General features: G+C 40.0%; 1 protein-coding gene and 1 long non-coding RNA gene across 2 annotated transcripts; both read left to right on the top strand.

Annotated features, from left to right (window-relative positions):
- Positions 1-1250: 1250 nt before the first annotated feature.
- LOC145549334 (uncharacterized) lies at positions 1251-11387 on the top strand. Its single transcript, XR_014085263.1, has 5 exons — positions 1251-1328; positions 3211-3301; positions 3498-3878; positions 8792-9133; positions 11114-11387. It is a non-coding gene; the product is annotated as an uncharacterized LOC145549334 (long non-coding RNA).
- A 1389-nt stretch (positions 11388-12776) lies between these two features.
- Positions 12777-19434, top strand: LOC145549492 (B-cell receptor CD22-like). The gene is made up of 7 exons (XM_081602012.1): positions 12777-12780; positions 12910-13212; positions 13287-13535; positions 15285-15587; positions 15662-15919; positions 18857-18960; positions 19180-19434. Exons 1-7 carry the CDS (start codon positions 12777-12779, stop codon positions 19432-19434), a joined length of 1476 nt encoding a protein of 491 aa, XP_081458138.1.
- Positions 19435-21034: the final 1600 nt, after the last annotated feature.

The raw sequence follows: 21034 nt of genomic DNA, 5'->3' as shown, positions 1-21034 counted from the left end.
TTGTTTTATATATTTTAGATGAGATTTGTTTTGTAGCTGTAGCCAGATTTCTGAGTCTCATTGTTCAAGTTCAAGTATATTTGTATCACAAATTTCAGCAGCAAGGGAGTTCAAAGTGTTATAAAAACATCATGCAGTCACCAGTTGTGAAACAAGCAATAAACATTACGTTTTGTCAAAATTAGTGGCGCAAAAAGTGTGTATGCAGCTCATGCAACGCATAGGGGCGCAGCACCAGAGGGACGCGTCAAAACCCCGTCTGGTGGGGGCGGCGCGCCGATTATGGTTTCCCATACATTTCAGCGCGCCTTGCGCTCCTTCACCTCGCACACATAGCGAGGTAAATGTAGCGAGTCTTACTCTTCACGTATCGTCGTCTCTGGGGTTTGGGGGGTAGCAAGCGTATGTTTTCTATGTTAACAACGGATTACCGTTTTAACTGCTTATAAAAGTGACAGAGGACACAGACATGGGAAGTGTGAAAGCCCCTACTGTATCAAATTGACAGACGAATAACAGAGAGTTGCCCATTCTAAGGTAAAAACCGAGCGCATACAGAGTTCATGTTTTTTTGTTGTGTTTTTTCATCCAGACGACTGACTCCCAGCATTAATGTTCCCTCTGACCTGAAGGAGCATCAGTCTGTCACTGTAACCTGCTCAGCTTTCACTCCCTGTCCAAACTCACCTCCTAAACTCACCTGGAATCTCCAACAAGACTCTCTCAGACAAACACAGGAAAACACAGATGGAACCTTTACAACTAAAATCCAGGAGAACATCACTCTGTCAGACACACATGATGGATACAACATCACATGTTCTGCCAGATATCCTGTGATTGGAGGAGACAAGACAGCAGAGACAGAAGTGACTCTCAGTGTTTCATGTAAGTGATCCTATCAGCAGGTCATGGTTCAGCTGTTTCTGATCAATAAAGTTCATGTGTCTCATTTTCCTCAGATGCTCCTAGAAACACCTCAGCAGTGTTAAACATGTGTAAGTCAATACCTACAGGCTACCCAGGTTCTTCTGTCCATTCTTATCTACACATTTTTGAATATTAAATGTGCCTTTCAGCACATCACATGGAGTTATTTGATCTAAATCATCCGTTAAACAACATGATGCTAATGTTGATTCAATTTCAAAATTATAACTGTGAAATTTGACTAAATTAGCTTGTGTTCTTCAAATAAATTTTTATTTATATAAAGTCATTTTCTCCTGACATTTATTGCCATCTTCTGTTATGTACTACTGACAGTTGGTAGTTACCATAGCAACCAGTAACAGTAGACTAGTCCCCTTTTGCCATCTTTAACTCTGGTATGTATTAAGATCAGCTCTGTGCTTTCTTTACAAGTGGTATATTTTTAGACAAATTTAATGAAATACAGTGTTTAATGTTTTGCCATGGTTTGTATATATTTTTGCTGTTTTCATAATTAAAATTGCACATTTGAGCTATCTTTAACTTTACAACTGTCAACTGATGTCAACTGATGTCAACTGCTAGTTTGTTTGGGGTTATTTATTGTATTTTTATTTAATGTATAGGGTCTGGACTGATGTTAACCATCAGCTTGACCTTTTCTCTTGTTAAGTATGCTTCAATTTTTGATACAAAGTATTTCAGTTGTCAGTTGTGTCTTAGTTTTTAAATATTAAAATGTGTGCATTCTCCATCTAGTAAAATTGCATATTGACATTTATAATAAAGAAAAGGTTTGCTATGTAGGTGTTTTATGTAAATTGATTTTAAATACCACAATACAATCACAGCGTCCCTTTTTACTGTCTGTAACTTTGTGGCACAAACTGCTGGCCTGATGCAAACCACCAACTTTTACTCTTTATATGATAAACAGCCAGCTTGACTGTGTGTTGTGAAGTCAACCTAATGGACCTAAGACGAACAGAGAAAGGTTACATATCCATCACATTTACTTTGAAACACAGAAGGTGGTGGTCTGATCTGCTGTTGATCAACTAAAATACATTCAGTTTTTCAATTTAAACTGGTTCTGATTTAGCTGCAGCTCTTTTTTGGTAGGTCTGTGTTGATTTGATTTATGTTTATGTATGTTTTCTGACTTTAATTGCATTTCAGAATAATTTTTAATGATATGAAATAAACAAAATATTTTTCAAAATTTTTCATTTCTGCCTTTACGGGCGGCCGGCGATCTGACTTGCATGTAAATATTTTTCAAATGCCGGAAGAATTCGAACCACGTAAAGTAGAGCAATTTTTATTTATTTATTTTTTTTGCATACAAAACCGTAAGAATTTTACTTACTTTTCCGACAATCCACATATTCCCAGAAGCGCTACATGGCCGCATTACGACTTCACAGATTTATAGTAAACGGAGGAACCAAACACATCCATATAGATGGATATCCATTCGCTATTTCCATCTATATGGTTTTTAGATCTGCGCAATCACTTCCTGGTTTGGATCTCCCATTCTCACGTCGACAGCATAAGATATCGTGAGATATTTTCACAGGACTTCATTTCCCGTCGGACTTTATTTAAGGGTACAAAATGCTGTACCATACACATTGTGCCACGTATACAAAGTTCCTGCACCACCTATGAGAAAGTGGCGTAAAACGAAGCCACGTGTGCTGTACACGTTTTTTTTTGTTGTTTTTTTATAGATCTTTATTGAGAAACAGTAACGGTACGAACAGGACACAAATAGCATACATTGTCGTAAAATGTCCGCAACAATATACAAAGTCTATATGACACGCACATTTCTATTCTGGCTTTGGATAGATGTTATAAACTTGGCAGTATGTGAAAAACTAACTTCTGCAAAAAATCAAAATAGACGTTCTATGGTTCAGAAGACCTCTGTGCAGCTTATTGACAAATTTGGTAAATAAGATTAGGAAATTGTTATATTTGCAATATATTGGAAAAAAATTATGAACCGAATTACGTTTTGGGGATTTTTCTTTGCAGTTTTTAGCATTTTATTTAGTTGTTATGGATTCATAACATATAAATTGTGAAAGACCTGGATTTAAGGATTGTATTGATGTATTGGTTATAGAAATGCTACAAATAATGGCTGTGCAGCATCCACAAATGTAAAAAATAAGCTCATGCGAACCTTTATAATTGCAGCCATAGTTAATCATGTAAGCTCTGATTTTTATCAAGATACTGTTTTAAAAATATTAATCTCATTAGGTTGTTCCAGTCAGGGAGATGAAGAAGCTCTGCCACCTGTCTAATAACATCCTGATAGTCAGCATTTTACTGATTGTCTTCTTTCCTACAGGTGAGTTTGTTTGTTCACTCCCTTTTATTTGGAGACGTCACATAAATCACTTCTAGTCTGAAATATTTGATTCCAACATGGTTCAAAGGCTCCACACGTACCATCCAGATGAATCGGAGTTCAGCATCATGTTACATGGTTGATGTCACAGGATGATTTTTCTCCATGTTATTTTCATATTTTATCTGTTTTACAGGTGCTTTCGAAGGTTGCTATAGGGGAGAAGATACAATAATAATCCACTTAGACCCAGAGTTAGAAGTTCTGAATGGATTTTGTGCGCAAATCCCTTGTCACATAGAATTATCTAAAAAAGTATACCATTCGAATTCCAAAATTTACGGAATCTGGATGAAACATAAGCCCATTCATGATGTGCGATCAGGTTACGTGATTTTTAACAGCAGTGGGTCAATTAACACCTATCAAATGAGCATGCAAAACATTGACTATTCCAGCTGCATCACTACTATTCCTGATGTAACACCAGACTATGAAGGCACATACTTCTTCAGAGTAGAGCACCACAACACAAGAACAACATTTTGTGACTATCCTGTAAAGATAACAGTTATAGGTAAGTTTCTTATTGCTATGTAATATACACTCACCAGCCACTTTATTAGGTACGCCTTCTAGTACTGGTTTGGGAAGCCTTTTGCCTTCAGAACTGCCTGTAGCATAGATTCAACAAGGTACTAGAAACATTCCCCAGAGAGTGTGGTCCATGTTGACAATATAGTATTGCGAAGTCGCTGCAGATTTGTCAGCTGCACCTCTATGATGTGAATCTCCTGTTCCACCACATCCCAAAGATGATCTATTGGACTGAGGTCTGGTGACTGTGGAGGCCATTCGAGTTCAGTGAACTCATTGTCATGTTCAAGAAACCAGTGTGACATGACTCGCACTTTATGAACGTTATCCTGCTGGAAGTAGCCATCAGAAGAAGTGTACACTGTGGTCATGGTCAGCAACATTACTCAAGTAGGCTGTGGCATAATTTGACACAATGCTCAGTTGGTACTAATGGGCACAAAGTGTGCCAGGAAAATCTCCTCTACACCATTACACCACCAGCAGCTGCCTGAACTGTTGATACAAGGAAAGATGGATCCAGGGGTGAAAGTAGGCGGGTACAGGCGGGTACTGTGTACCCTTAAAAGATTTAGCGGGGTACGCAGTACCTGCAAGAAAAGGAGCTGCTGTCTGCTGTAAAGAATCAGTGAAATCACTGTGCAGCCGTGAGTGCACACACTAATTAGCCGTGACTGATTAGTTTTTCAAGAACAATCTAAAACACGACTATGTCAGTTAATAAATAGCTTTTTTTCCCCATTTCATATTGTTTCTGAACTGTTCGTGCTTTGTTAGAGCAGTGGTGCAATACGTCGATGGTGGAAGGTTTTGAGTCGATCTCGGCATTAGGTGACAAATTGAACGCCGCCAGGCAGGTGAAGGGGGGGCTGGTGGTGCTTGAGCACCTGCCCCTTTTGCACCTTGCCCCACGAGTGTCCTTTTGGTAAATTTTTTTATTTATCTTTTTTGGTATTATTATTTCCTAAACCCTCTTCTGATACATAATGACATGTACTAAAATTATTTGGGGTTTTTTTGGGGTTGTTTTGGTACAAGATAATAAGCCCTCCAGTCACCTTGTTACCTTTGACCTTTTGCCCGTGATGCATGACGCAATTGCTTCTCGCGCAGTGCGATAAGGTGGCAAAGTAGAGCTCAATGTGGCAAACGTTCAAGATTATAGAACAGTTTTTTGAATTTAAAAAAATATGTTTTTGGTGAATAAAGTGCAGTGGACTTGCTACTTGTCAGATGATGGAAATCGTTGAACGTATAATTTCTGCTTCAGCACTTTACACTACACTGGGTTTGAATATTGCAATACTTTTCTATAACAAAATAGACCTGCAGAAAGAAATTACTAATAAAATATCTTACATAGTTGTATGCTCTATATAAAGATTTTCCTTAGCTTTGATTTTATAACTCACAATTATGTAATTTATCATTGTTTATTCAACTCTGAAAGCTGTGTGGCTTTGTTAATATTCTGTCCTGGAGCGCGGTTAGATGTGCCCTTTTTTTATTTTTGAGCACCTACCCCTTTAGTGGTCTCTGCACGGCCCTGCAGGACGCTGAGATCAGCAGGTCCTCCTTTGACTCCTTATCAAAATGTTCGTAACTTTATTAAAGAACAACAACAAAAATTCACAAAACATTAACTAGCAGAGCAGGAGCTTAAAATCAACTAATCAACCACCGCTGTGTTCAGTGGAGCGCTTATTAATAATCGCAAAAAGTAAATATCAAGCCTGAAAACCTAATATCATAACGGACTGAATGTTATGTTTTTAACGTAATCTCCGCTCGACTCGTGGCAGTTGCCATGGCAACAAGTGTGCTTAAATGAGGAAGACGTGTTAGGAAGACGAAGTGGAAGCTGCAAGATCTTCAGAACAAACAGGTCATGATGTTCATCTGCCTGGCGGCGTTCAATTTGTCACCTAATGCCGAGATCGACTCAAAACCTTCCACGATCGACGTATTGCACCACTGCTCTAACAAAGCACGAACAGTTCAGAAACAATATGAAATGGGGAAAAAAAGCTATTTATTAACTGATTAACTGATTAACTATCTCTAAGGGAGAGATAGTTAATCTCTCCCTTAGCACCCAGTGGAGGAAACCCATTTCGGCCGCTTGTGTCTGTGATCTCGTTCTTTCGGTCATGACCCAAAGCTCATGACCGTAGATGATGGTGGGAACATAGATCGACCGGTAAATCGAGAGCTTCGCTCTTTGGCTCAGCTCTCTCTTCACTACGACGGTCCGGTACAGCGCCCGCTTCATGGCAGACGCTGCCCAAATCCGCCTGTCGATCTACTGCTCCCCTCTTCCCTCATTCGTGAACAAGATTCCCAGATACTTAAGCTCCTTCACTTGAGGCAGGACGACCCCCCCTGACCTGGAAAAGGAACTCTACCCTTTTCCGGCTCAAGACCATGGCCTCGGATTTGGAAGCACTGAGTCTCATCCCGGACGCTTCACACTCGGCCGTGTACCACTCCAGTGAGAGCTGCAGATCACGATCTGATGAAGCCAACAAGACCACATCATCCGCAATAAGTAGAGATGTGATCCTAAGGCCACCAAAACGGATCCCCTCAACACCTTGGCTGTGCCTAGAAATTCTGTCCATGAAAGTAATGAACAGAATCGGTGACAAAGGGCAGCCTTGGCGGAGTCAAACTCTCACCGGAAACGAACCCGACTTACTGCCGACAATGCGGACAGGTCTCTGACACCGGTCATACAGGGACTTGACAGCCCGTATCAAAGGGCCTGTACCCCATACTCCCACAGAACCCCTCACAAAGTCCTCCTGGGGACACGGTCGACCGCCTTCTCCAAGTCCACAAAACACATGTAGACTGTTTGGGCAAACTCCCATGCATCCTCCAGGGCCCTGCTGAGGGTGTAGAGCTGGTCCAGTGTTCCACGACCAGGACGAAAACCACACTGCTCTTCCTGAATCCGAGGTTTGACTTTACGATGGACCCTCCTCTCCAGGACCCCTGAATAGACCTTACCAGGGAGGCTTAAGAGTGTGACCCCCCTGTAATTGGAGCACACCCTCCGGTCCCCCTTTTTGAACAGGGGGACCACCACCCCAGTCTGCCAATCCAGGGGAGCTGTCCCCGATGTCCATGCGATATTGCAGCCGCATGAGCCAACACAACCCTACAACATCCAGAGCCTTAAGGAACTCCGGGCGGATTTCATCCACCCGGTCCGTCGTGATGAAGAGGGAGCTGAGTCAAAAAGCGAAGCTCTCGATTTACCGGTCAATCTACGTTCCCACCCTCATCTATGGTCATGAGCTTTGGGTCATGACCGAAAGAACAAGATCCCGGATACAAGCGGCCAAAATGGGTTTCCTCCACAGGGTGGTAGGCTCTCCCTTAGAGATAGGGTGAGAAGCTCGGTCATCCGGGAGGGACTCAGAGTAGAGCCGCTGCTCCCCCATGTCGAGAGGAGCCAGTTGACGTCTCCCTGGTGAGGTGTTCCAGGCACGTCCCACCGGGAAGACGCCTCGGGGAAGACCCAGGACACGCTGGAGGGACTATGTCTCTTGGCTGACCTGGAAACGCCGAGAGACATAGTCTCTCGGGGTTCCCCCGGAGGAGCTGGAAGAAGTGGCTGGGGAGAGGGAAGTCTGGGCCTCCCTTCTGAAACTGCTGCCCCCGCGACCCGATCCTGGATAAGCGGAAGAAAATGGATGGATGGACCTGTCGGGAGTGGGACATGGTGTGATTTTCTGCTGCTGTAGCCCAACCGCCTCAAGGTTTGATGTGCGTTCAGAGAAGCTCTCCTGCATACCTCAGTTGTAACAAGGGGTTATTTGAGTTGCTGTTGCCATTCTATCAGTTCAAACCAGTCTGGCCATTCTCCTCTGGCATCAACAAGGCATTTGCCCCCACAGAACTGCCGCTCACTGGATATTTTCTCTTTTTCAGACCATTCTCTGTAAACCCTAGAAATGGTTGTGCATAAAAATCCTGGTAGATCAGCAGTTTCTGAAACACTCAGTCCAGCCCGTCTGGCACCAACAACCATGCCACGTTCTAAGTCACTTAAATCACTTTTCTTCCCCATTCTGATACTCGCTTTGAACTGCAGCAGATCGCCTTGGCAATGTGTACATGTCTAAATGCATTGAGTTGCTGCCATGTGATTGGCTGATTGGAGTTTTGTATTAATGAGCAGTTGAACAAGTGTACCTAATAAAGTGGCCGGCGAGTGTATTTGAGCTGTTGTTATGTTGTAAAATGATGAATTTACAAATGTAACCAGAATTAATCAGAAACCAATGTTGCATGTGCAGTCTCCTTAGAAAAGGTCAGCAAAATAAAATAGTAGATATAAACAAATCATAAATCAGATATAAATATGCACCAAAAGACTGTTGACAAATGCTGTAAGCAGACAAATATGATGCATGAACTGAATCGAAACTGAGGTAAAGAATGACGTATTTACTGCAATATTATCAGCTCTACCAGCAACAAAGTAGTTTGGGTTTACAAAACCTAAAAAAAGCCCTAAGCATAATGACACAATTAGTATTGAAGTCAATAGCACATAAAGAGGCTTCTCCTCAACCACATAGATTTGGTCCTAAGCCAAGCGCACTTTCTCCATAGTGCAATATTTGATATCTTTATAATCATACTTACTTATAAAGAATATGAACGTTAGTCTTCTTACCTTGTAAAATGTGTTCACTGCAAATCCGCGGTTACACTGAAGGCTGACAGTCATTAAGATTGACAGCTGATGTCCAGCACCAAAGTATCTTTCCTCACTACAAGTTATAAGATAAAATGACAAGTTTGCTTTGCAGTAATCAAGACTGTATTGTGTGTTTTTTTTTTTTTTCACGTTATAACATGTCTTGTTTGAATCCACAGATTCTCCTTGGATTCCCTTCTTTACTTTTACTGATAAATTTGGTTATAGTGCTAAAAAAATTTTCTATGACGAAAATGACTTGAAGGAGAATGTCGGTGTTTATATTTCATGCAACGTTAATGCTACATGTATAAAACGATCACCAAAACTCACCTGGAATCTCAAAAACGTCTTAGAAGAATACCCCAAATATTTTAGGGGAATACATAAATTTAATATAGCAGAAAAGCTCATTCTGTCAGACAAGCATGATGGACTCAAAATCACCTGTACTGCCACATTTGAAATGACAGGAGGAGGATTCAGACAAACAGTTGCAGTAAAGACTCTCAGTGTTTCATGTAAGTGATCCTATCAGCACATCATTTTTCATGATTTTTACATTTACTTGATCAACTCACAATAAAACAGACTGTGACATTTAAACCTAAGCAACACAACCAACATCTAGCTGGGTGTGCATCTTACATAATCATAGACGGCAGGCCTACAGTATGAATGGGGAGATCATCTTTGTCAGAAACTACTTACAAATGCCATGATTGTTATCTGTATTCTCATCTATTAGTGATGGGTCGGTTGCGAGCATTCCGGCTCTTGGAGTCGACTCTTTTAGGTGTACGATTAGAGCCGACTCCTTACTGAGAGAACTTCTTAATTATAAAGGAAGGCTACAAAGACAGCCGATTATTCAGTAGTACTCCACAGGAGAGGTACACTGTAAAAGAAAATGTAGATTTTACATTAAAACAAAAAAAAAAAAAAAACAGATTTTACCTGTAATTGTTTTTACGGTGGAATTTCTGCAACCCCAACTGTGTTTTGCAGTGTTGGATGACGGTGATTCCATATATTTTCTATGGTAGCGGTTCTCAACGTGGGCGGTACCGCCCCACAGTGGGCGTTCAGAATACGGCGCTTACAAAAGGGGGTCGCTGGGATGCCTTTGGGGGGTGTTTGGTCGAAGGTAAACTTTACACTTTAAATGCACAACAATGCCAGTTTAGACTTTGATCAACTTGGTAAAACTGTCTTATGTCTGCAACTGTATCGATGGTAGCTCTTCTATTCAGTGTTTGTTAGCTTCTGTTAGCTTCTTGGCGCAGCTCCGTTCTCCTGCTACTAGTAGCTAAAATCAGATACCCTCACTGTGTATCCCTCTGAAAAATGAACCCATTTAAATAAAGAAATCCCTCCATGGGTGATACCACGATAGAGAGCGTTCATTTTATAGCGTTAACACCGGTGCTGTAAGTGGTCCGGTATGAAACGGGGGGGGGGTCATAAAACAACACAACACTTTTAAATTTCAATAAACAGAATTCAGAAATTGTTTCCATTGTTTTAAAAGGTTTATGTCAGTCTGCCTTTTCCCCATCGATACGGTTCCCGACCGCCCTGCACCTTAGGGGGTTAAAAAAAAAGATGTTCACATTGCGCAAATCTCCGAAACAGGAGAAGCGGAACAGAGCAGGGCAGACAGGAGAGTCAATCCCCTCAGTCAATAGACAGCGGTGAGGATGAGAGTGTGTTGCAAAATCCCATAAATATAGCTGATATCTATAAGCAAAGCAGCATCTGGCTGAAGATTAAAATTTTATGTAATAGTACATTATTGTAATGGGTCTGTTTGATAAATTTGTTTACCATATTTTTATTTTTTATTTTTATTGAAAGTTTGATTAAATTATTATGCAGAAGTTAGAATGTCTGTTTTCATGACAGAACAAATATATAAAATTAAAGAAGTGTAAGGCGTCTTATACCGGGAACATAAAATGTAAAATAATTTGTCATATAAAACATTCCTGTTTGCCAAGTTATATTACTATGTGGGGCTGCAGATGATGATAAATTAAGAGACGTTTGGGAGTCGAAAGAGCCGGCTCGTCTTTGGAAGTTCTCTCTGAAATGCTAAGTCTTTCCAAGGAACTAATTTACACAAATGAATTTAGGATTGAACGGTGATCTTTGCAAAATTGTGCAATTTCAATGCCTTTTTTTTCCATGCAAAATATTCTCTGTTAAAGTAGAAAACAAAACTTTGAGTTATTAAAATAAATACTATGGGTCAATTTAATGACATCTATTTAGGCTTGTTTTGAATGTTTCATGGTAATTTAACAACTCTTCACAAGTTTTAATGTAAAGTGAAGGAAAGACATGTTATAAAATATTTCAGATTTTAAAGCACTGCTACAGCCTTAATGTCAAACCTACATGATACTGATGTTGATTAAAAGCTCTTTGAATGTTCTTTCAAGTAAATGTCTTAGTAACCTACCCTTATAAAGTAAATATGTGCGTCTCATTTTCCTCAGATGCTCCTAAAGACACCTCAGTATCCATCAGTCCATCAGGTTTGGTGTCAACAGGTAGCAGGATGGAGCTGAACTGCTCCAGCAGAGCCAAACCTCCACCCAGATTCACCTGGTACAAGTACGGCGGACGTGGAAAAGAAACTAAAGTATCTGAGCAGCAGGTTTTCAGTACTACTGAGCAAGGAGAGTATTACTGTGAGGCCACAAATGAGCTTGGTAGTGAGAGATCAAAAATCATCTGTCTTGACATCAATGGTAATGCATGTTTTTTTAAAAACATAATTTCATGTCTACTCATAATAAATATATATACAGGTCCTTCTAAAAAATTAGCATATTGTGATAAAGTTCTTTATTTTCCATAATGTAATGATAAAAATTAAACTGTCATATATTTTAGATTCATTGCACACCAACTGAAATATTTCAGGTCTTTTATTGTTTTAATACTGATGACTTTGGCGTACAGCTCATGAAAACCCAAAAGCCCTGTCTCAAAAAATTAGCATATTTCAACCGACCAATGAAAGAAAAGTGTTTTAATACCAGAAAAGTCAACTTTTAAATACTTATGTTCAGTTATGCACTCAATACCTGGTCAGGAATCCTTTTGCAGCCATAATGAAAGAAATCCTTGTAATTAACTTTATCACAATATGCTAATTTCTTGACCTGTGTGTGTAGATTATATATATATATATATATATATATATATATATATATATATATATATATATATATATATATATATATATATATACAGATTGATTACAGCTGTGTCTTAGGAAGGCCACATGCATTAAAAGACCAATTTGAAATGTGCTGTTATCTTAATTCTGCGGTCTGAGAACCAGTCAGTATCCTTTAAAATGTGGACCAACATTTAATGGCTGTGCAAATCTGATGGATGAATATTGTAAGAAATAAAGGCATAGCCTACTTTATTTTTATTTACTGTCGGCTGCAGTAGCCCCTCTGTTTTCGTCTCCCATACTGAGCTGCCGGCTATTGGTAACTCAGCTGCTCCAGTTTCAAACTCTTCTTATTAAAGTAAGAGTTAGAGAGGTAAATATAATTTAAATATTGGCTAACTTAGACAGAAAAAGGAGCTAAGTCTATGAAAGAAATGTAGCAGTTTAGTTAGTTTTGATTTCCAAGGCATAAGGTGGCAGTTTATCATGATTCAACATAATTAATAAAATAACGAACTGTGGACTAATTTTTATTGTTAATGCGTTTCTTTCTATTGAGCAGTGAAAGTAAATAAAATCTGTGACATGTCTTTTGCTTTATAAGTCCAGTATTTACTTACTGGAGGGTTTTTTGTGAGTGATGCTGAGCCACAGCTAACAGCTAGCTCCTCTCTCCAGCCGCTCTAACGCAGCTTGTGTCATTCAGCGGCGCAGCTGTTGCTCCTCCTTGACTTTGGACTGAACCATTGTTCTAATAATGGTGGGGGGGACCTAAAAATTAATTCTTATGCTTTTCTTAGATGAATGGCAGATTGTCTTCGTTCTTTGTTTCTATTGCCTTTTTTATATTGATATTGTTTCAATACAAGGATTTCTTTCATTATTTCTTTTGCTGGGACAGTTCTAAACTTTTCCGAGATTGGGGGGTCCGCAATCCCCCCCCACTCTCGCGCGCCACGGGATTTACACCTATGTGTAATCGGAATCTTGATACGCGACAGACCCGAGGGATTAAACACTCAACAATCATGTTTTCTTACATATATAAATATGTGACACACACATAGAACATCAGTTAAATGTGTGTCTAATGTGAAATTTCAGATGCTTCTCTGACTCCCAGCATTAATGTTCCCTCTGACCTGAAGGAGCATGACTCTGTCACTGTAACCTGCTCAGCTTCACCTCTGTGTCCAGAGGTGAAGCCTTCTGAACTCACCTGGAATCTCCAACAAGACTGTGTTGTAAAAACAGAGAAAAACACAGATGGAACCTTTACAACTAAAATCCAGAAGAGCATCACTCTGTCAGACACACATGATGGATACAACATCACATGTTCTGCCAGATATCCTGTGATTGGAGGAAACAAGACAGCAGAGACAAAAGTGACTCTCAGTGTTTCATGTAAGTGATTCTATCAGCAGGTCATGGTTCAGCTGTTTCTGATCAATAAAGTTCATGTATCTCATTTCCCTCAGATGCTCCAAAAGACACCTCAGCATCCATCAGTCCATCAGGTTTGGTGCCAGCAGGTAGCTGGGTGGAGCTGAGATGCTCCACCAGAGCCAAACCTCCACCCATATTCGCCTGGTTCAAGAAGAACATAGGTTACGTCTCTTCAGCGCAGGTTTACGGCTTCAATGCTACTGAGCCGGGAGTGTTTAACTGTCAGGTCTCAAATGAGCTTGGTAGACGAGCATCAAGCATCATCTGTCTTGACATCAATGGTAATGCATGTTTTTTTTAAAAACATAATTTCATGTCTACTCATAATAAATATATATACAGGTCCTTCTAAAAAATTAGCATATTGTGATAAAGTTCTTTATTTTCCATAATGTAATGATAAAAATTAAACTGTCATATATTTTAGATTCATTGCACACCAACTGAAATATTTCAGGTCTTTTATTGTTTTAATACTGATGATTTTGGCGTACAGCTCATGAAAACCCAAAAGCCCTGTCTCAAAAAATTAGCATATCATGAAAAGGTTCTCTGAACGAGCAGTTAACCTCATCATCTGAATCAACAAAGTAACTCTAAACACCTGCAAAAGATTCCTGAGGCTTTTAAAAACTCCCAGCCTGGTTCATTACTCAAAACCGCAATCATGGGTAAGACTGCTGACCTGACTGCTGTCCAGAAGGCCATCATTGACACCTTCAACAAGAGGGTAAGACACAGAAATACATTTCTGAACGAATAGCATGTTTGCAGAGTGATTCAGATGATGAGGTTAACTGCTCGTTCAGAGAACCTTTTCATGATATGCAAATTTTTTGAGACAGGTATTTTGGGTTTTCATGAGCTGTACGCCAAAATCATCAGTATTAAAACAGTAAAAGACCTGATATATTTCAGATGGTGTGGAATAAATCTATAATATCAGACAGTTTAATTTTTATCATTACATTATGGAAAATAATTAACTTTATCACAATATGCTAACAGCTGTGTCTTAGGAAGGCCACATGCATTAAAAGACCAATTTGAAATGTGCTGTTATCTTAATTCTGCGGTCTGAGAACCAGTCAGTATCCTTTAAAATGTGGACCAACATTTAATGGCTGTGCAAATCTGATGGATGGATATTTTAAGAAATAAAGGCATAGCCTACTTTATTTTTATTTACTGTCGGCTGCAGTAGCCCCTCTGTTTTCGTCTGCCATACTGAGCTGCCGGCTATTGGTAACTCAGCTGCTCCAGTTTCAAACTCTTCTTATTAAAGTAAGAGTTAGAGAGGTAAATATAATTTAAATTATGGCTAACTTAGACAGAAAAAGGAGCTAAGTCTATGAAAGAAATGTAGCAGTTTAGTTAGTTTTGATTTCCAAGGCATAAGGTGGCAGTTTATCATGATTCAACATAAGTAATAAAATAACTAACTGTGGCCTAATTTTTATTGTTAATGCGTTTCTTTCTATTGAGCAGTGAAAGTAAATAAAATCTGTGACATGTCTTTTGCTTTATAAGTCCAGTATTTACTTACTGGAGGGTTTTTTGTGAGTGATGCTGAGCCACAGCTAACAGCTAGCTCCTCTCTCCAGCCGCTCTAACGCAGCTTGTGTCATTCAGCGGCGCAGCTGTTGCTCCTCCTTGACTTTGGACTGAACCATTGTTCTAATAATGGTGGGGGGGACCTAAAAATTAATTCTTATGCTTTTCTTAGATGAATGGCAGATTGTCTTCGTTCTTTGTTTCTATTGCCTTTTTTATATTGATATTGTTTCAATACAAGGATTTCTTTCATTATTTCTTTTGCTGGGACAGTTCTAAACTTTTCCGAGATTGGGGGGTCCGCAATCCCCCCCCACTCTCGCGCGCCACGGGATTTACACCTATGTGTAATCGGAATCTTGATACGCGACAGACCCGAGGGATTAAACACTCAACAATCATGTTTTCTTACATATATAATTATGTGACACACACATAGAACATCAGTTAAATGTGTGTCTAATGTGAAATTTCAGATGCTTCTCTGACTCCCAGCATTAATGTTCCGCCTGACCTGAAGGAGCATGACTCTGTCACTGTAACCTGCTCAGCTTCACCTATGTGTCCAGAGGTGAAGCCTTCTGAACTCACCTGGAATCTCCAACAATTCTTTTTTGTAAGACCAGAGAGAAACACAGATGGAACCTTTACAACTAAAATCCAGGACATCATCACTCTGTCAGACACACATGATGGATACAACATCACATGTTCTGCCAGATATCCTGTAATTGGAGGAGAAAGGACATTAGAGACAAAAGTGACTCTCAGTGTTTCATGTAAGTGATTCTATCAGCAGGTCATGGTTCAGCTGTTTCTGATCAATAAAGTTCATGTGTCTCATTTTCCTCAGATGCTCCTAGAAAAACATCAGCATCCATCAGTCCATCAGGTTTGGTGTCAACAGGTAGCTGGGTGGAGCTGAGCTGCTCCAGCAGAGCCAAACCTCCACCCAGATTCACCTGGTTCAAGAACAGCAAACGTGGATCCTTTAACGTCTCTTCAGGGCAGGTTTACAGCTTCAATGCTACTGAGCCGGGAGTGTTTTACTGTGAGGCCACAAATGAGCTTGGTAGTGAGAGATCAAAAATCATCTGTCTTGACATCAATGGTAATGCATGTTTTTTTTAAAAACATAATTTCATGTCTACTCATAATAAATATATATACAGGTCCTTCTAAAAAATTAGCATATTGTGATAAAGTTCTTTATTTTCCATAATGTAATGATAAAAATTAAACTGTCATATATTTTAGATTCATTGCACACCAACCGAAATATTTCAGGTCTTTTATTGTTTTAATACTGATGATTTTGGCGTACAGCTCATGAAAACCCAAAAGCCCTGTCTCAAGAAATTAGCATATTTCATCCGACCAATGAAAGAAAGGTGTTTTAATACCAGAAAAGTCAACCTTCAAATACTTATGTTCAGTTATGCACTCAATACCTGGTCAGGAATCCTTTTGCAGCCTTCAATGCGGCGTGGCATGGAGGCAATAAGCCTGTGGCACTGCGGAGGTGTTATGGAGGCCCAGGATGCTTCGATAGCGGCCTTAAGCTCATCCAGAGTGTTGGGTGTTGCTTCTCATACTTTCTCTTCACAATATCCCACAGATTCTCTATGGGGTTCAGGTCAGGAGAGTTGGCAGGCCAATTGAGCACAGTAATACCATGGTCAGTGGTTTTGGCACTGTGAGCAGGTGCCAAGTTGTGCTGAAAAATGAAATCTTCATCTCCATAAAGCTTTTCAGCAGATGGAAGCATGAAGTGCTCCAAAGTCTCCTGATAGCTGCTGCATTGACCCTGCCCTTGATAAAACACAGTGGACCAACACCAGCAGCTGACATGGCTCCCCAGATCATCACTGACTGTGGGTTCTTGACACTGGACTTCTGGCATTTTGGCATTTCCTTCTCCCCAGTCTTCCTCCAGACTTTGGCACCTTGAGTTTTGAATGACATGCAAAATTTGCTTTCATCCGAAAAAAGTACTTTGGACCACTGATCAACAGTCCAGTGCTGCTTCTCTGTAGCCCAGGTCAGGCGCTTCTGCCACCGTTTCTGGTTCAAAAGTGGCTTGACCTGGGGAATGCAGCACCTATAGCCCCTTTCCTGCACACGCCTGTGCACGGTGGCTCTAAATGTTTCTACTCCAGACTCAGTCCACTGCTTCCACATGTCCCCCAAGGTCTGGAATCGGCCCTTCTCCACAATCTTCCTCAGGGTCCGGTCACCTCTTCTCGTTGTGCAGCGTTTTCTGCCACGCTTCCTTCCCACAGACTTCCCACTTCATACAGCACTCTGCAAACATGCTATTCGTTCAGGAATGTATTTCTGTGTCTTACCCTCTTGTTGAAGGTGTCAATGATGGCCTTCTGGACAGCAGTCAGGTCAGCAGTCTTACCCATGATTGCGGTTTTGAGTAATGAACCAGGCTGGGAGTTTTTAAAAGCCTCAGGAATCTTTTGCAGGTGTTTAGAGTTACTTTGTTGATTCAGATGATGAGGTTAACTGCTCGTTCAGAGAACCTTCTGATGCATGAATTATGAATCCCTGAGTCAAGATTTTTTTTAAATCTGTTTTTACTCTTCTTAGGGCATTAATAAAACAAATATGAACTATTTTTTCAAAAATAAAATTTTTTCGGGAAGTTACAAAAATGTCCACTTGCAGTGGACTGCATGCGCTTCAGCACTCAACATAGAACTGTATGAACTTAACTGAAGACTAATTTAATCTGAGTTTGATCATATATCCATGACCCCTTATTCCATTGTGGGCTTTGAAAAGCACTTGAACATACTTTCATACACTCTAACATCCTATAGCCCTTCTGTTTATTCCAAACCAAGAGAACAATCTTCATCAAATACCTGCATCTCCAGAACTTCTCTTCTAACTTCTTTCCTAACTAATTTTCCTAACTCCTAGGCTACATGAAAATTGGCAAAGCATCCAGGGCACAGTGCCACATGGCACTGCATGCATATGTATTTGGTCTTCCTTGTGCATGCAGCATCATGGCATCTGTTTGCATTTTTGACTTGGGTGAGCTCAGGCCAGTGATTTCCTGCGCTGAACCTGACTTCACTGGGTACTTTCGTCACTGTTCTGCACTTTGCTGGAGGTGGGGCTCCACTGGGTCTTCCTCTTCTGTTTTGCTGAATGGAGCCAGAATTTATCAGTGCACGGGCCACAGAAGCTTTGAAGATGAGGAGATTCATCTTTTCCAAACCAGACATCAGGTGGAGTCGCCAGGCATTTACAACAGTCACATCCAAAAAATGAAAGAACACTCTGATGTACCACCGCTTGTTTCTACGTCTGTGGGGATACATTGCCACACACTGGTCAACAAGATCCACCCCACCCATGTGTTGGTTATAAAGGGCCACCGAGTAGGGTCTTTGCACACTGATCTTGGTTTGTTCTTTCTTCAGCCATCTTTGGGCCGTGTCTTCAGGGGACTGACCTGCACAGGTCGATGCCATGTGGATGACTGAGCTGTCAAGCCAACGTGTGACAGTGATGTTACTGTTTGTGCTGACAACAGAGCAGGCTCCTCTACCTTCTTTTCTCAGTTGTTTTTCACTCTTAAGTTTCTCACTCGCTCCTTTCACTCTGTTTGCTCTGCATGTACCTGTGCCATAGATGCCTAGGTCTTTCAAGGCCTCAAGGAGTGGAATGCTGCAGAAGAAGTTGTCAAAAAACACCTTGTGGTTTTTGTGCTTTGTCATCACAAAGGCGCATCACTACATCTCCAGCCATTCCCAAACCATTGCTCTGACCCCTAATTGCTGAGCCCTGGTACACTTCAAATCTGTACATATAACCCGAGGACCCTGCCCTGACCCACACTTTCACTCCCCAGGGTTTGGGCTTTTTTGGTATGTATTGCTTGATTGACAGTTGGCCTTTGAATGGAATGATTTGCTCATCAATTGATTGGAATTCTTCAGGGTTTGCTGCCGCCAGGAATGTTTTCTGAAGTGTACTTAGCACTGGTGCTATTTTGAAGAGCCTGTCTGTGTTTGCTGGTTGGTAGGTATAGTTATCCACAAAGTGCAGATAACTCAGAATTTGCTCATATCTGTTTACAGACATAGCATCTGCAATTATTCCAAGACGGAGGCCATCCTCACTAGACCAGTACATACGTGTCCTAGGATACCGAATGTACCCCATGACCATGTTGATTCCTAGAAAAATTTGCATTTCTTCGCTGGTCACTGCCAGATTTTCTTTCCCTTTCTGTAGCGCATACATGTTGGTGTTATGCACTATCTCATCAATGAGATCTAAGGGAAACAAATACCTAAAGAAATCAATTGGTTCTCTTCCATCAACATTTACCCTTCTTTCTCCTAGAAAAGGTGGCAGGTCTCCATCAAAGTTATTGTCTTGGACTTTCCGGACATATTTGCGGGGTTGGGCATGGCCCTTGTGAACATTTCTCTGAGTTGGTACTATGTGGACATTTTCCTCAGTTCCCTCATCTTGCTGACCTCCCTCTGCAACCTGTCCTTCATCATCCTGGCCCCCATCATCTTGACTTTCAGCATTCTGACTGTCTGCATCTCCTTCATCATCCGTATCTCCTATATTTCTAGTGTTCTCTGGTAGCCACTCCTCATCACTGCTGTCACTATGCTCATCATCAGAGGAGTCGGAGGGAATTTCCTTGACTATTCTATATTGTTCCTTGTTCTTTGCTGCACTTGTGGTCTAAAAGTATGAGAAAATGATCATTTTACTAAGACAAACTACAACTGATCTGCATAAGAAAGCAGATTTTTTAAAACTAACTTATAGATATACACAAAATGAATTAAATTACAAACAAAACAGTTATAATGAAAGGTAAATCAACTACATGACTTATGTTAAAAATATAGTCAGCGATGCATGATGTCCACTGTGTTGGACACATGGTTAATCACAATTTCCTACTTATGTGAAATAAAATGTTCCAAACTAAGTTAATAATATTGTTACTTAGATACTTCTGCATGTCAGCATATTTTTTTTACCTCGAGGATTCTCCTAGAATAGAAGGATTGAGAAGATATTCCAGGAGTGGTCATCGAGTGTGTCTGTCTGCCAGCCATCTAGGACTCCAATGACATTAACTTGTAGTTACAACAACTTGCCACTGAATTAACCTCAATGGAGGGGAGCAGTAGAGAGCATTCTAAGGACTGATATGCAATTCCACCATAGAAACCACTGCATTTAGGAAACAATTACTTTTAAACAGCTGTCCACTGTAGTGACGCTATGCACCAGAGGGCTAATGATATGCTAATTTTTTGAGACAGGTATTTTGGGTTTTCATGAGCTGTACGCCAAAATCAACAGTATTAAAACAATAAAAGACCTGATATATTTTAGATGGTGTGGAATAAATCTAAAATATCAGACAGTTTAATTTTTATCATTACATTATGGAAAATAATTAACTTTATCACAATATGCTAATTTTTTGACCTGTGTGTGGATTATATATATATATATATATATATATATATATATATATATATATATATATATATATATATATATATATATATATATATATATATATATATATATATATATATACAGATTGATTACAGCTGTGTCTTAGGAAGGCCACATGCATTAAAAGACCAATTTGAAATGTGCTGTTATCTTAATTCTGCGGTCTGAGAACCAGTCAGTATCCTTTAAAATGTGGACCAACATTTAAAGGCTGTGCAAATCTGATGGATGGATATTTTAAGAAATAAAGGCATAGCCTACTTTATTTTTATTTACTGTCGGCTGCAGTAGCCCCTCTGTTTTCGTCTCCCATACTGAGCTGCCGGCTATTGGTAACTCAGCTGCTCCAGTTTCAAACTATTCTTATTAAAGTAAGAGTTAGAGAGGTAAATATAATTTAAATATTGGCTAACTTAGACAGAAAAAGGAGCTAAGTCTATGAAAGAAATGTAGCAGTTTAGTTAGTTTTGATTTTCAAGGCATAAGGTGGCAGTTTATCATGATTCAACATAAGTAATAAAATAACGAACTGTGGACTAATTTTTATTGTTAATTCGTTTCTTTCTATTGAGCAGTGAAAGTAAATAAAATCTGTGACATGTCTTTTGCTTTATAAGTCCAGTATTTACTTACTGGAGGGTTTTTTGTGAGTGATGCTGAGCCACAGCTAACAGCTAGCTCCTCTCTCCAGCCGCTCTAACGC

This window comes from Poecilia reticulata, chromosome 20 (assembly GCF_904066995.2).
Source record: "Poecilia reticulata chromosome 20, P_reticulata-male-v2, whole genome shotgun sequence".
NCBI classification, from domain to species: Eukaryota; Metazoa; Chordata; class Actinopteri; order Cyprinodontiformes; family Poeciliidae; genus Poecilia; species Poecilia reticulata.
The sequence above is the reverse complement of the archived record's forward strand: the minus strand, read 5'-3'. Positions and strand labels throughout refer to the sequence as shown.